General features: G+C 44.3%; 1 protein-coding gene and 1 pseudogene across 1 annotated transcript; both read right to left on the minus strand.

Moving 5' to 3' along the window:
* Nucleotides 1–10,365: 10,365 nt before the first annotated feature.
* ZNF691 (zinc finger protein 691) lies at nucleotides 10,366–15,071 on the minus strand. Its single transcript, XM_023727009.1, has 2 exons — nucleotides 15,031–15,071; nucleotides 10,366–12,137 (listed from the first exon to the last, which is right to left on the minus strand). The coding sequence occupies exon 2, from the start codon at nucleotides 12,126–12,128 to the stop codon at nucleotides 11,298–11,300; it is 831 nt and encodes a 276-aa protein (XP_023582777.1). The 5' UTR covers nucleotides 12,129–12,137; nucleotides 15,031–15,071; the 3' UTR covers nucleotides 10,366–11,297.
* Nucleotides 15,072–15,559: 488 nt separating this feature from the next.
* LOC101358208 (40S ribosomal protein S14 pseudogene) lies at nucleotides 15,560–16,205 on the minus strand (annotated as a pseudogene).
* Nucleotides 16,206–17,141: the final 936 nt, after the last annotated feature.

Below are 17,141 nucleotides of genomic sequence, written 5' to 3' on the forward strand. Positions count from 1 at the left end.
GGTTTGGTTTTGATTTTGGTTAGGCATAAGAAGAAGATGCAAAATTCAATATTTATTTATTGTGCAAAATATGTTTCTGTTTTGCAGCAATGAGTGTGTTTCTAAATTCGTCTTCCAAGAAAGCAACAAAGGGCATGGATATACTTGATGAAGACTGCATGAAAGCATACAAGAAATTAGTGCAGGCTTATCCCGAGAACTTAAATACAAACCTTTATGGAAAAAATGCAACAATTTCATTCTTACGTGAGAACTAAATTTACAGATTTAGGAAAGAAAATTTTTACTCATGTAGTCATATATGAATCCATAATAGAAGATAAAATACAACGTGTATTTCCCAATGTTGAAATTGTTTTACACATGTTCCTAACTTTAATGGTCACTGTTAGCTCTCATTTAGATGCTTGTTTAGAGGATCCCAGTACTCACAGGTGATATTATTTATTTTATGAGCCACTCTGTCTTTTAGCTGATAGGCAACCTCTGGGAGTAGTTTGAGTTCCAAGTTTAAAGGCTATCCCAGGGTAATAGTCTCAGGGTTCCTCTAGTCTCTACCAGTCCAGTCAGTCTGGCCTTTTTTAGGAATTTGAGTGTGTTCTACATTTTTTTCTCATTCTATCTGAGACCATCTATTGTGTCCCTGCTTGGTGATGGGGTTTTTTTAACCCAGGTTTTTCTCTTTGCTAATTTGGAAGTTATAAATTCAATTTTTATTGCTTTAGTGGCTACCCTTAACATTTTAACATATATAAATTAATCTCAGAAGTTAATATTGCTTCCCTCCATCCAAACAATCGTGGAACTTAAAATGCTTTCCTGCAAATACCTCCTTGCAATCTTTTCAGTACAGGAGTCCAAATCAAGATTGTCTCCCTTGCAAGCAAACTGTTTTTCATAGCTCTGTTTTCCCTAAGGGTGTAACACTTTGAGGGTACCATCTTTATGTGTGGGTATCAGCACAAATCTTCACCTTGCTTACACCCAAGTCATCATCTTCCTGTCACCATGTTGTCATTACAAAGTCAGTAAATGCGCTCAGTACATCCAAAGTGTCAATGCCGATTTATCACTTGTTTTCCAGCTTCCTCTTTGTTTTAGGCCTCTAGGTATTTCCCGAATTTTCTTGGAAGCTGGTAAATGCATTTGGATGGATATTTGCTATATTTTCTCCAGCAACTATAGGTGTTTTTTAGCAGAAGACATTTTAGTCCACTAAGTTACCAGAAATAGAAGTTCATTTCTCTGGGGATTTTTTTCTCCTTTTTGCTTTACATTAGGAATATGTGTTTTTTTGTATTTAATTTTTCATCTACAGCTGGTTTGAAAGTTACATATATATGTATTTTTTAATTGTGATTTAGGTGAAAGTTTACAGAGCAAATGAGTTTCTCATCCAACAGTTAATACACAAATTGTTCTGTGACATTGGTCACCAACCCCACAATGTGTCAACACTCTTCCCTTCTCCACCCCAGGTTCCCTGTTTCCATTCGTCCAGTTTTTCTGTCCCTTTCTGCCTTCTCATCTTTGCTTTTGGGCTAGTGTGCCCATTAGTTTCGTATACATGATTGCACTATGAAGCACATCCCTCACGTGTTACTGTTGGCCCTGTAGACCTGTCTAATCTTTGGCTGAGGGGTGAACCTCAGGAGTGACTTCAGTACTAAGTTAAAAGAGTGTCCAGGGGCCATTCTCTCAGGATTTCTCCAGTCTCTGTCAGACCAGCAAGTCTGGTCTTTTGTGTGTGTGTGAGTTTGAATTTTGTTGTACATTTTTCTCCCACTCTGTCCGGGACCCTCTGTCATCTCTGCCAGAGCAGTCAGTGGGGGAAACTGAGCACCCTCTGGTTGTTCTGGGCTCAGTCTGGTGGAGGTTGTGGTAGTTGTGGTCCATTAGTGCTTTGGACTAATCTTGCCCTTGTGTCTTTGGTTTTCTTCATTCTCCTTTGCTCCAGCCAGGAAGGGACCAGTAGATGTATCTTAGATGGCCACTCGCAGGCTTTTAAGACCCCAGTCACTACTCACCACAGTTGGATGTAGAACATTTTCTTTATAAACTATGTTAGGAGAATTGAGCTAGATGTCCCCCAAGACCATGGTCCCCTGTCGTCAGCCTAGCAGCTTGGTCCCTCAGGACATTTGGGTGTGTCTGTGAAGCTTCTATGACTTTGCCCTGGTCAAGTTGTGCTCACTTCCCCGGTATTGTATACTGTCTTACCGTTCACCAAAGTTACCGCTTATCTACTATCTAGTTAATGTTTTTCCCACTCCACCCCTCCCCTCCCTCCTAGCCATCAAAGATTGTTTCTTTCTGTGTGGAAACATTTTCATGTGTTTTTATAATAGTGGTCTCATACAGTATTTGTCTTTTTGTGATTGACTTATTTCACTCAGCATAATGCCCTCCAGATTCATCCATGTTGTGAGATGTTTCACAGATTCATCACTGTTCTTTATCATTGTGTAGTATTTCGTTGTGTGTATGTACCATAGCTTGTTTATCCATTTATCTGTTGATGGGCACTTAGGTTGTTTCCATCTTTTTGCTATTGTGAATAATGCTGCAATGAACATGGGCGTGCCTATGTCTATTTGTGTGACGGCTCTTATTTCTCTAGGATGTATTCCTAGCAGTGGGATTGCTGGATCAGATGGTATTTCTATTTCTAGCTTTTTAAGGAAGCACCATATCATTTTCCAAAATGGTTGTACCATTTTGTATTCCCACTGAAGGTTATATTTTTATTCTTGTAGAGGTCGCTCCTAACTTATTTAGACGCACATTTATACTTTTTTTCCTTCTTCTTATAAATGTCTACAGCTCATAATATCTAAATCTTTAATTTATCCCAAACAAGTTAAGAATCTTCACCTCTCTCTGGTCTCTCCTTCCATTACTTCATTAATATTTTGGGATCATCTGGAGTTTTAACTCCACATTTGTTAGGGATGTAACTTTTTTAGACGGTCTAAAATTATTTAGAGAACAACAGACATTTCTAATTTCTTCATACCCTCCAGCTTAATGGCTACTTTCTTGAGGACAACTGAAACAACAGACTTGGGTGGGAAGGGAATACCATTGGTCTGATCTTTGTCTGATCTACTTATTTCCCTTTATGTGTCTGAGAAGTTTAAAGGGTACTTTTTAAAAGTTTTTTTTATCTGTTTTAGTTTTGCTCTTTGGGGTGATTTTTCCAATCCTGTGAGGCCCTTAAACCTGGACTCACTCTCTCTCTCGTTATTAGGTACGTTTAAGTCGGTTCTGATTGATAGCGATCTTCCGTATAACATAACGAAACATTGCCTGGTCCTGCACCTCCTCACAGTCGTTGCTATGTTTGAGCCGGTTGTTGCAGCCACTGTGTCAACCCATCTTGTTGAGGGTCTTCCTCTTTTCCACTGACCCTCTACTTTACCAAGCATGATGTCCTTCTCCAGGGATTGGTCCCCCCGATAACGTGTCCAAAGTACCTGAGACAGTCTCGCCATCCTCGCTTCTAAGGAGCATTCAGGCTGTACTTATTCCAAGACAGATTTGTCTGTTCTTCTGGCAGTCCATAGTGTAAATTCAATATTCTTCATCAACACCATAATTTAAACGCATCAATTCTTCTTTGGTCTCCCTTATTCATTGCCCAGCTTTCCCATGCATATGAGGCAACTGAAAATACCATGGCTTGGGTCAGATGTACCTAAGTTCTCAAAGTGACATCTTTGCTTTTTAACACTTTAAAGAGGTCTTTTGCAGCAGATTTGCCCAATGCAATATGTCATTTGATTTCCTGACTGCTGCTTCCATGGGTGTCAATTGTAGATCCAAGTAAAATGAAACCCTTGACAACTTCAATCTTTTCTCTGTTTATCATGATGTTGTTTATTGGTCCAGTTGTGAGGATTTTTTTTCTTTATGTTGAATTGTAATCCATACTGAAGGCTTTAGTCTTTGATCTTCATCAGTAAGTACTTCAAGTCCTCTTCACTTTCAGCAAGCAAGGTTGTGTCATCTGCATATCACAGGTTGTTAATTAGTCTTCCTCCAATCCTGATGCAGTGTTCTTCTTCATGTAGTCCAGCTACTTGGATTATTTGCTCAGCCTACAGATTGAATAAGTATGGTGAAAGGATACAACCCTGACGCACATCTTTTGATTTTTAACCACAAAGTGTCCCCTTGTTCTGTTCAAACGCCTCTTGGTCTATGTACAGGTTACCCATGAGCATGATTAAGTGTTCTGGAATTCCCATTCTTTGCACTGTTATCCATAATTTGTTATATTCCACACAGTTGAATGCCTTCGTGTAGTCAATAAAACGCAGGTAAACATCTTTCTGGTATATCTGCTTTCAGCCAAGATCCATGTGGTATCAGCAACCATACCCTCGTTCCATGTCCTCTTATGAATCTGGCTTGAATTTATGGCAGTTCCTTGTTGATGAACTGTTGCAACTGTTTTTGAATTATCTTCAGCAGAATTTTACGTGTGTGTGATATTAATGATATTGTTCAGTAATTTCCCCATTCTGTTGGATCACCTTTCTTTGAAATGGACACAAGTATGGATCTCTTCCAGTCAGCTGGCCAGGTAGCTGTTTTCCAAATTTCTTGGCATAGATGAGTGAGCACTTCCAGCACTGCATCCACTTATTGAAACATCTCAATTGGTATTCTGTCAATTCCTGGAGCCTTGTTTTTCGCCAATGCCTTCAGTGCAGCTTGGACTTCGTCCTTCAGTACCATTGGTTCTTGATCATATGCTACCTCCTGAAATGGCTGAATGTCCACCAATTCTTTTTGGTACAGTGACTCTGCATATTCCTTCCATCTTCTTTTGCTGCTTCCTGTATCGTTCAATTTTTTTCCCCATAGGATCCTTCAATATTGCAACTCGAGGCTTGAATTTTCTTCTTTAGTTCTTTCAGCTTGGAAAGTATGGAACGTGTTCTTTCTTTTTGGTTTTCTAGTCCCTTCCAAATCTGCTTGCCTTAGGGCATAAACTGGCCACCTCTTGCCTTAACATCTCTTTTTTTTTATACCATAATATTGCATTTAATCTAAAACATCATCAATTATAAGATACATTCCAATTCTGGAGATGTTAAAATGTGAAAAAAAGACCAATGGCAATTGTGAGACACTCTTTATAGTAAGATGTGCCACAGTCTTGTTATGGCAGAAACCCACCTGTAAGTATTAGTTATGGTAAAAGGCTAAGATGCTGTAAAAAAAAAAAAAGAGAGAGAGAGTGAACAAAATAGTGGCTTGAAGAACAAAAAGTACTTTTCTCTTACTGTTGTGAGGTGAGTGTCTAGTTCAGTGGGGCAGCTTTGCTACACGCCAAATTCAAGAACCCATTTCATTCTATCCTGTTGCTCTGTCATCTACTAGGATGCTATCTTCGTTTGGGTTCCCTAGGGGAGCAAAACCAGTGAAGCATATATATATAAATATAGAGCGATTTATTTCAAGGAAATGGCTCACACAATTGTAGGGGCTGTTATGTTCCAAATTCATGGGTCAGGCAACAGGCTGAGGACCTCTGCTGGCTCATGTGATTGCAGGGGCTTATGAACCCAAAATCTGCAGGTCAGGCAGAGGCTGGAGGCCTCTGCTGACTCGTGAAGTTGCAGGGGTTAGCAAATTCAAAGTCTGCACGTCAGGCAGCAGACTAGAGACTTCTGCAGGCTTATTTCCTAAGAACCAGAGGTCAGGCAATGAGAAGAGTACAGCATCCAGAAAGAGAAAGAGCTTTCCCAGAACATGTATTTATGTACTGGAGGCAGGCCACACCCCCAAGGAAACTCCCCTTTCATCTGATTGGCTGATCACATCAGATCACAAAATGGAAGGTGATTACATAATATCTGCCAAACCACTGAAAATCATAGCCTAGCCAAGTTGACACATAACATTAACCATACTTATGCTAAAATATTATTTGTTATTTATCTGAAATTCAAATTTAACTGGGCATCATGTATTTCATCTGGTAACCCTATTCTGTTGTTGTTTTTGTTGTTAGGTGTTGTCGATTTTTGACTCATAGTGACCCTATGCGACAGAGAAAAACTGCTCCATAGGGCTTCCTAGGCTGTAATTTTTACAGAAGCAGATCACCAGTTCTTCCCCCTCGCTGAGCTGCTGGGTGGGTTTGAACCGCCAACCTTTCAGGTAGCAGCTGAGTGCTTACCATTACACCACCAGGGCTCCTTAATCTTATACTAGTGAATTGCATTTGTATAGTTTATTGTATGCCCTATACTTTGCAACCATCAAAGCTGGGTGCATGGAAGTTACAGTTGGCATAAAGGGGAAAGAAAGTGAGATGAAAGCACGCTTGCTTTTCTTCCCCAAGGCCTAGACCCAGAAATGGCAGATACCATTTCTGCTCATTTGCACATAAGTCATATCACTTTCCAGGGAGGCTGGAAAATGTAGTTTAGCCAAGTGCCCAGAAAGAATGGGTACACAGATTTTGGAGGACGACCAGCATTCTCCATCCTAAGAACCTCCTGGGTTGATCCTCTTTGTCTTTTATTTCTTCTGTCATATTTTTCTATATCTCTTTATTTTTGCTCTACATTCTGGGGGCTTTTCTTGATTTTATCTTCTAAGTGGTCTCTTGAATATCTTGTTTAAGCTATCATATGTTTAATTTTCAAAAGCTATTTCTTATTCTCCAATTGCTCCTTTCCACTAGAAACTGTTCTTATTTTATGGATGTCATATCTTCTCAGATCGTTCTAAGGATATAATCAGAATTTTTAAAGATTCTACTGTTTCATAACAACTTTGTCTTCTCTGGGGTTCACTTATTCTGCTTATCTTGTCTCTCTCATGCTGCTGTCTTCATAACTCTGGTGCTTCTGATCGTCTGTTTATGAAATGACAAAACAGGTTAATCAATCTCAGTAACTGAGGTGGTCTTCTCTGTTGCTGTGTACTTAAGCCCATTTCCCTGAGAGCGTCCCCTCCTAAACAGCTGGCTGAGTAGATTCTTCTAACAAACTTTAACATAGGGTGAGTGGGTGGGTCATTGCTGCGGGTGAGGTGAGGGGGAGGGGTTTGTGAATGTCAGAATGACAAAGATTTTACCCTAGGACATCAACACCACACTAAACACTAGTTTTCTCCTGGAGATTTATTGGATTTCTGTAGAATGAGCCCTCTGGGTTTTTGTTTTGTGTGTGTGTGTGTTTTGCCTGGAGATAAATTCCAATCATTTTCCACACTGGAGGTGAAAGGGAGGTGACTGGTTCAGCTGCTGTATAGACAGACCTTCTGTATCCCCCACCCCCTCCAGTTTGTAGGTCCACTCTTTGTGTCTGTCCTCAGTACCTGTTGATTATGAGCCCAGAGCTCTCTAGGGTTTTGCTAAGAACACTGGCTTCCACTTCCACAGCGTATGTTCTGGGCTGTGGCTTCCTCCACTCTGTTGAGCCATCAATATGTGTCATCTACTTCTAGAAATTTGTTGAAGTCTCTGGTCTGCTGATGACCACCTGCTCGTCTCCCTCCCTGCCATTCTCTTTGCTGTTATTTGTTTATATTCCTTTTCAGTTATTTTAATGGGAACTCAGAAGGAAGGGGAAACAATCACTTGTGCTGACTGCTTCTTGAACCTTTAATATACTTGCTTTGTGAATCTCCAAGGGGGCTGTTTGTTTGTTTGTATTTTCTATTTACAACCTCAATTGCTTTCTGGGGTGGGTGGATGCTGTTATATGGTGAGGCCTTTATTCTGCTGAGCTTCTTGATGAATTGGGGTATGCAAATTGGCAACAAGGGCTGAGGAAAGCTAAATAGCATTTTTATAAGTGAGTGAGACAATCTGGAGTTTTGGGAGCAATCTAGGATGGAGGGGGTAAGGGCAGAGATGGGAGGAGAGAGAAGAGGGGAAGCTAGTGGACTTCCATGATGTGACCCCTCCCAAGACTCCCAATCACTAAAGGAATTCTAAACTTAGAAAATGCTTGGTGTGACAGAATTTCTTGTGGAAACTCATAAAGGTGCTAAGTTCAGCGATAGGGCTAATGGGGACAAAACAGAGAAGGGTTATATAGACCACAGTAACCTCAAACAAGAGATCATGAGAATGTAAATCCCAGGAATCGGTAGAAACTGATTTTCCCATTCTGTGGAATTGGCAAGACTCTGAGGCAGTCATACACAGTTCTTTGTGGGTCAGGTGGGCCCCAACTGGTACTTGGCTTATGCATACAGCATTCTCCCAACTTATTTGAGCCCCTTTAGTTCATCGTCCACCCTAGTCAGAGTGTTCTTCCTGAAGGGTGAAGATGATCATGTCACTCCTCTGCTTTAAATTCTCTATTGTCCACAGTCCAAATCCCTTAGCTGGGCATTCGAACATCCTTCATGATCTGGCCCGTCTACCTTACCAGCCTCATCTCCTCCTCACACAGGACAGTACATCAAATGTTTCACTGTCCCCTAAACCATTAAGCCTTGCCTTTCATCTGAATAATCTTCCCTTTCTCTTCACTTAGTAAACGCCTACTTATTCTTCAAGACCAAATTTAAGTATCATCTCAGTCTTCCCCTCCCCTCCAAAGAGTTAGCCATCCCATCTGTGTTCCACCAGCACCTTGTCCATAGGAGAGTTTCTCTTCCTCTATGAGCTCCTAGCAGTAAGGACCATGTCTCACTCACTTCTGGGCCTTCCCCTGGTCTCCTGTAGCAAGTACCCTGGGTACAACTGTAATGACAACTATACTGTAACTCTCGGTTTACATGCCAATCTCCTGTATGCAGAGAATCCAGGGGCCATGTCTTTTTCATGTCAGTATTATGAGGGAGGGAGGACGGGGCGGGGAGGGAGGGAAGAAAAAAAAAAGTAAAAAAAGGAAGTCAGGTGAATGAATAAATGGACTAGTCAGGACTCCAAAGCCTGGACCAACACAGAAATGCTAGCCTATGAACTTGGTCAAAAAAGGACAAATAAGATTGGCCAGGGAGTCCCAAAGTAAAGCAGGTGCCTGGTACACTGGTCCTGGGCCTGACTGGCAGCAGAAGTCACAGCTGTTGTCACTAAGGTTCCAGGTCTGGAAGGATAATGATACCAAGCTCCCCGGACTGAGAAGGGGCCAATAGACCTGCTTGGCAGTGGGCATAATGAAAAGAACTTGGCCTTTGCATCAGACACACCTGATTTGAATCCCAGCTCTGCCATTTGGACAGGTCATCTAAACAATCAAGATTTTATCTTGAAAATGGGGATATTATCTTGCAGGATAGTTATGGAGATCAGAGTTAATGCATGTACAATAACTGGCATCCAGTAGGTGTTTGATATATGGTGATTTTTATTATTGATATTAGGTGCCAATTCACATGTGCAAGTTTGCGTGACTGTTTAAAATACTTTATGTTGATATTTTCAAGAAGCAGGAAAACGTGTATAAAATAAAAGTGCTTTGTAAACTGTAAAGTGCCATACACATGTAGGGGCAATCTTTTTTTATAGTTGAACAAGCACCGGCTGTGGATTTGGACAGAAGTGGGTTCAGTTCCTGGCTGTCACTTATTGCTAGGTAATCCTGGGCAAGTCACTGTCCCTCTGTCAGCCTGGTTCCCCATCTGTCAAATGGGGATGATTCTTACTTCACAGTGCTGTCATGAGAATTCAATAAGGTGATGAGTATAAAGCTCCCAGCATATCCCTTCCCGGGGAAGGCAAGGTCCCACCTGATAGGTCATGGATGGTGTCAGTTCCAAGCCTGGTGCCAGAACAACATTCTGCTAACTGGCTACAAATGGGGTCCCCACTCTGGAAGAGCAGTGCCAAAGACTGGCAGAGAGGTACAGTAGGGTCTTTTGTATTTGTTGGAGGAAAGCTGGAGACCACTAAACTTCCATTTGGGAAGCATACTGAAATCTGCCAAATGAAGCCGGGCCAAAGTCAGTAACACAGGAAGCCATTATGATCCCTGCCATGCTGCCCCAGCCTTGGGGACTGAATTATTGCCACTAAGGGCAGAGACTTTCATTATGGGTCTTAAGATATCTCTCATCTTCTCCCACCCCTTACCCTCTTCTCCCTAGCACTGCCATTTTTCCTATACACAGAATAAAAACTCAATCGATCAAAATAAAGCTGAAATGGTTCTGATGCGTGGCACTGACTTCCCACCTACCTGGAGGCCACCTGGCTCCCAACTCCAGGGAATCACCCGGTCCCAGGCCAGCCCCCCATATGCCTCATCCTTCAGAAGCCAGCAAAGTGAATATAGTGAAAAGAGCATCAGCTCGGAGTCAGGGAGGCCTGAGTTTGAATTCTGGCTCCACCACATACCTGCTGTGTGAACTTCACAGCAAGTGGCTATAACTTTCCTCACTTCTGCTTCCTCGTCTTATTCCCTTGAGGGTTGATGGGAAAAATTAAATGAAATCATGAATGTAAATGGTAGGATTTGTATCACATAGCGGGTGCTCAATTAGTTCCTTTCCTTTCCCTCTTCCTTCTCAAAGGCCCCAGAGACTCAGCCTGCTTTCCTTTGCTTTTCAGAGCAGCCACCCCATTCTGTCTTTCTTGGAGTCTGATTCTCTCAGAGTGGCTGCAGTAGGACAATCTCCCCAGCTCCCAACTTCTTTGATGCCCCAAATAAGTACACGAGTCCTTTTCATTGACGGGTTTTACTGCTAATCTCAAAGGAAACAGACGCAGGTTGGGATAGGGAGGAACAAGTAAACACCGGGGAGCATGAAAGTCCCTGGTCCTGGCTCCCTGAGGTCTTCCCTTTAATTCCTAACGCAGGACCTCTAATGTCTTCCCCAGGTCAAGGAGGCCCCTTCCAATGGGAAGGCCCTTCCTCCAAGCCCAGAGACCTGGAAGCAAAGTCGAGGGTAGAGCAGGTGGGAACTAGCAGCCACTGTAGTGTGCCCTAATCTCAAGCAGTTCACATATAATTTGGAGGACCTTTAGACAGTGACGCCCATATCAGGGGTATTGCCTCAAAGGCCAAGGGGCTGTTGCCTTAATGACATGAGCATATTCTGAGCCTGCCCTATTTCTTTTTCATCCCAAGGAGGTCATGCCAAGAGTGGGTCCTTCCTCTGACGTTCTAAGGCAAGAAACTGGCCTGGAAAGAGGCAAAGATTTTTACTCAGTCCGTTCTCAGGACTTCCTAGAGACTCTTGCTTCAGAGGCAACAGGAAACTACTCTCCAAAGTGGGATGTAGGGCTTGAGGTCAAGGGCGACAGTGGCAGATCCTAAAGATCTTCCTGCGCTAGGTTGGGGTTTCTCATTCTCTCTCTCTCTAAATGCATCTTTCCTTCAGCTGAAATCTTTTCCAGTCTGCTCTCCCATGTGAGTTTTCTGGTGTCGGATGAGATTTGAGCTCCGGGAGAAGTGTTTCCCACACAGAGTGCACTTGTAGGGCTTCTCCCCTCTGTGGGTCCTCTGATGTGCCCCAAAGTTGGAGATATCGCTGAAGGTCCGCCCACACTCCGTGCACTCATAAGGCCTCTCGCCTGTGTGGGTACGGTGGTGCACGCCAAAGCTGGAACTGTTGCTGAAGCTCTTCCCGCACTCACAGCAGATGTAGGGCGCAGGCTCAAGGTGGGTCCGGTGATGCACAGCCAGTGTGGCACTCTGACTGAAGCTCTTGCCACAGATGTCACAGCGGTATGGCCGCTTGCCCAGGTGATCTTGCTGATGCGTGGTGAGGTCTGAGCGCCGCCGGAAGCTCTCCTGGCATTTGGGACATTTATAGTGCTTCTCTTCCAGGTGGATCCGCTCATGCCGGATACGGTTGGAGCTTCTGGAGAAGCTCTTGCCACATTCGGAACACTTGTAAGGCTTCTCACCAGTGTGGATCCGCTGGTGTGTTCTCAGATTGGATGTATTATTGAATGTTTTGCCACACTGGGCACATATAAAGGGCTTCTCGTCCACCTGAGGCCTTGGACGAGCAATGAGGCCCCCTGACTCTACAGCTGGAGTGACTTTCCCCCATGGTTTTAGGTCGCTGCCTTGTAGCCTGTCCGACAGGCTCTCCTGCTTGTCCTCTTTCTCCCCATCTGAGTCATCCACTCTCCAAGGCTTACCCAGTTGCCCTTCCTCAGGCAGGTGCTGTTCTGGATTCTGCTCCTTCTCACTGCCCATCTCTGAACCCTGAGAATGAACACAAATGGCCGACACTTTTATTCTTTGGGTCAGACCAGACCACAGGGAATTGTTTGTTCTGGCTGAAGGGGTAGATGGAACCTCAGAAAAAACCTCAATTAATCGGAATGCTTGGATAGAATGCCTTTACTTACACACTTTCAAGTGACAACTTTCACAGGTATTTAAAGTCACCCACCAGAGCAAAACAACAACAACAAAGGCACTGGCTTTGTCCACGGCCAACAAATGGTATTTGTGCCATTGGAATAACGTTACTCTCCTTAATACCACTGATCAGCGACAATCTAAATCTAGACTCTAATTTACGTGCAAGGAGCTTTTAGTTACTGTGGGTTTCCGTTCCAATGACTCCATCTTAAGTCTTCATTATTACTGCCTTTTATTATCAGTATCTTTATAAATCTGATTTTTAAACATCTGTGAGTGAACATCTGAGAATGAAAACGTCGGTAAATTACATGTTGCAACATTGTATCTAGTACGTATTAGTGACAATAAGATGTACCCCCCCAAAAAAAACCAGATGGTCATAAATGCAATTCATCTTAACTCGAATATGTCATAAGTCAGGGGCTACCTATATTGGGATGAGTTCGACTTTTCTGCCTAACTATACATTAACTGAAACTCCCTTTATATTTAATCTTTTTTGAAAAATCTTCCTTAGAAGTATCCATCTATACGCCTGTTTTCAAATGAACCTAACAGAGCCTCTACCACTCAAGGCTCTCCTAGTTGTTTACAAGGCTTTGCTTTGAACCCTTTGAAGTGTTCCACCACCATACCCCTTCTCAGACTGCCCCATAATCTAGCAACTAAAAAGGTAACATCTAGCACAGCTGAGGCCTCCAAAACCTACTCCAGGGCTGGGATGATGCTGTTCTGATTGGTCAGTGCTCATCTCCACACACTCAAACACAGCCACACACACCACATATACTCATTCTCGCATAACACACACTGTACACAGCCACACATATACACATCGCACACTCTCACACCAGTCATACACACTACACATACACTGTGCATTCATACACACCTGACACACAGCCACATACAATACCATAACACAGCCCTCCCACACACATAGCCACACATATAGCTATACACTGACACACTCTCACACCACAGTCACACACACCAACACTTTCACACCCCATACAGCCACACATTCACATACCACAGACACACAGACACATACAGACACAGATACAATACACTCTCCCCTCCCACAAACACGCAGCTACATACACCCAGTGCCCAACACATCCGTAAATGCCTACTAAGCTGCACAGACTTCTTTTGTTTCCTGTAGACAGGGACAGGAAAAAAAATTAGGATTATGGTGTCCATCTTCAAAAAGTTTATGGTCTGGTGCAGTGAGATAGGCCATGAACTCCAGAAACTTGTACAGTGTAGAAAGTTAAGTTCCAGAAGGACAGGGACTTTGCCTCAGTCTTAGGGCCTTTGTGGCTGCTCTTCAGTGCCTAGCACATTATACAGACACCAGTAATAATAGTTAACATTTTTTTAAGCCCATACCAAGTGCTAGGCCCTGCACTGAGCACTATATGTGAATCATCTCATTTCCTTTTCACAACTATCATCCTTATTTTAGAGATAAGGAAACTGAGGTTCAGAGAAATTAAGTAACTTGCCCAAGGGCACACAGCAGGTAATTGGCAGCACTGGGACCTATGCCCATCACTTTAAAGTCAGTGCTTTTAACCACTTCATTAGTATTGGAGGGAGGGAGGAAAGGAGAGAAGGAAAGAAGGAGGGAAGAAAGGAGGGAGGGTGGGAGAAAGGAAGGAAAGACAGTGGAACAGGAGTCCAGATGGCATGGGCATATCTCCCTGAAGAGATCACAGGTGGGCAGCTTCATGGAAGAGGTGGTATTTGAGCTGGGACTTGCGGGATGGGTAAGCAAAATTGGGACTGCAGAGATGGGGAGTCCACTATCTACTGAGAGGCCCATGACAGCTGAAGAATAGAGACACTGTCATATCACATTTCAGAGATTTGAGGGAGAAAGGAGCCCATCTAGCTTGTCTTCCCAGGAGGTTCAAAGGTACGGAAGGAGCAAACGTGGAAGGGGCTAAGCAGCGGAGAAGGGGCCAGGTCTAAGAAGAGCCAAGAATATGGGGCTGTAGATCACAGATTATGAAGGTTGGGGATCTGGGTTAGAGGGAAGGAAATGAGACCCCAAGGGGCTAAGCTACAAAGTGGTCAGAGGGGCCAAAGTTCAGGGTCTTTGGGGCCACATCAAGGGCTGGGGGTGAGGGGGGAACGGGTGAGGGACAGAGCCTGCAAAGGCCAGCAGCAAGGTGTTGAAGAACAGGGAATCGTACATGGGAACTGGACGCCAGGTCAGAGATAGAGAACCAGTGGAGAAAGAGGGTCCGAGTAGATGGTCAGGGGACAGGGGGCAGAGGCTGTAATCAGGTGTCTGAGGATCTGGGCCCAAGAAGCTGGGCTGTGTGTTCGGGGCCGGCAAAAGCCAATGGTGGAGTCCAAGGGTATTAGCATTCTAGAGGACAGGAGCTGGGTTCAGAGATGCAGCGGGCTTGGAAGGGAAGAGAGGGAGAAGAGAGACAGACCCCAAAGGTAGTCAGTAGCAGGGGAACTGGCGTACTCAAAGGCCCAAAGAAGGGCCGGAGGGTGAAGGCCAGGAATAGCAGCCCCGCCGCGCGGGCCTGAGAAGGGGACAGGAGTCGGGGCGGAGGGGCCACAGGGCCCCATCTGCTCCCCATTGGGTCGGGGGAGCAAAGCAACCGCCTCCAACTCCTCGGTGAGAAAGCACGGGCCGTGCCAAGAGTTCTCCGCAAAGCTGTGTCTACCTCCCCGCGCGACCTCGGGTCGAACCCAGACCCACCTCGCTCCCGCGGCTCGGTCTGGGACAGCGCTGCCTCGGTCGGCCAGGGAAGGAGCCGGAGCCGGAACCCAGGGAGGATCCACCCTACTTCTCGAGGATTGGTTTCTGGGGCTCACCCTTCATTTCCATTGGTTGTGGTGAGCTGCCACAAAGCGAGAGACCCGTGCGGAACCGCCAATCAACTTTGGCCTCGGGTGTGGCGTGCTGGGAGTTGTAGTTATTAGAGAAGAAATTTGTTACGTTTAGAACCTAGCAGTGGAGGGGGCGTTCCCTTCAAAGATCTTTAGATTTTCCTGAGCGCTCTGGTATTCCAGCCGAAGGTGCGGGAGCACCCACCTGGAAATTTGTAGAATATGTAAAGCTACCCTTCAAGGAATCATAAACTCAAAACTTTCTTCTTTACTTTGCATTGGTGACCCTTGAAGATGCTGACGTCCGGCGAAGCCTGGAGTGAGCCGTGCGCCTCACTTGAAGTTTATATACGAGAAGACGGTTTATTAACAGTAAACAATCATTTAAGGAGGGCTGTTCACAGACAGCGACCACGGCGACCCTCCTCTCTGCAGGTGCTGTCGGATGGGATGGGGGTGACATCCTCGACCCACCCAATCTTCATTCCCGAACGGGCCAGACTTCTTAAGGCAGACTGGGCCGCAGGCCCTGGGGTCCTATTTCTTCCTGTGGCCCAGAGTTTCACGGGTAGGGCAGTGATGCCCGGCTCCTTGGACCTCTGGACCACATCATGGCCAGCCAACATGGCGGCATATGCTGAGGATTCATCTCGTCAGCCTTCACCTTCATCCGACCAGACGCAGGGCAGATGGTTTCCTTGCCAGAGAGATCAGTGACATGGACAAACGTGTCATTGAAGGATGCAAAAATGTGGCAGACACCAAAAAAAATTCTCTTTCAGCCACCTGAGGTCCAAGACTGATGACCAGCTCTTCCTTCTTTTCTTTTCCCGTTGTGAAGTGCCACGGCCACTCGTTGCCTCCAGACTCCGCCACCAGAAAGAGCTTGAGGTTTAGAATTTAAAAATTGTAGAACTAGATGGGAATTTAAAGATAAACTAACCCAATCTCCTTGTTCAAAGAAGCTCCACGTGCGCAGTCCAAGGATCGACCTGCAGGTCTCCCAACTTCCCGGGACAGGGATTTTCTGGGTCCTACATGCATCTCTAGTTAAGCCTGACAGTCCTTTACTAATCCAGACATAATGTTGTTGTTGTTACGGGCCAGTGGATTCTGACTCACAGCAACCCTGTGCACCACAGAACGAAACACTGCCCGGCCCTGCACCATGCTCACAATGTTCTGCTTGAGCCCATTGCTGCAGCCACTGTGTCAATGTATCTGGTTGAGAGTCTTCTTCTTTTTCGCTGACCCTCTACTTTACCAAGCATGATGTCTTTCTCCAGGGACTGATCCCTCCTGACAACATGTCCAAAGTATGTAAGACATAGTCTCACCATCCTTGCTTCTAAGGAGCATTCTGGTTGTACTTCTTCCAGAACAGATTTGTTCATTCTTTTGGCAGTCCATGGTATACTCAATATTCTTCACCAACACCACAATTCAAGGGCGTCACTTCTTCTTCAGTCTTCCTTACTCATTGTCTAGCTTTTGCATGCATATGACGTTTTGAAGATACCATAGCTTGGGTCAGGTGCACCTTAGTCTTCAAGGTGACATCTTTGCTTTTCAACATTTTAAAGAGGTCTTTTGCGGCAGCTTTGCCCAAGCAATGCATCTTTTTTTTTTTTATATTATTTTTATTATTGTTCTTCAGGTGAAGGCTTACAGAACAAATAGTTTCTCAAGAAACAGTAGTACACATGTTGTTTTATGACATTGGTTAACAACCCCACAACATATCAACCCTCTAACTTCTCAACCTTTTTTTTTGGTGAAAATACACATAGCCAAAGATACACCCTTTCAAAAATTTCTACATTTACAGTTCAGTGACATTGACTACACTCTTCCAATTGTGCTGTTATTCTCACTTAAGACGAAGGCTTACAGAACAAAATAGTTTCTCATTTAACAGTTACTACAAATGTTGCCCTATGACAATGGTTAACAATCTCACAACACATCAACAATATCCTT

This window comes from Trichechus manatus, unplaced genomic scaffold, assembly GCF_000243295.1.
Source record: "Trichechus manatus latirostris isolate Lorelei unplaced genomic scaffold, TriManLat1.0 scaffold00015, whole genome shotgun sequence".
Classification (NCBI taxonomy): domain Eukaryota; kingdom Metazoa; phylum Chordata; class Mammalia; order Sirenia; family Trichechidae; genus Trichechus; species Trichechus manatus.

Bases quoted from the DNA above. Each gene is read 5' to 3' on its own strand.
- ZNF691 (XM_023727009.1), bottom strand. From the start codon at position 12,128: ATGGGCAGTGAGAAGGAGCAGAATCCAGAACAGCACCTGCCTGAGGAA.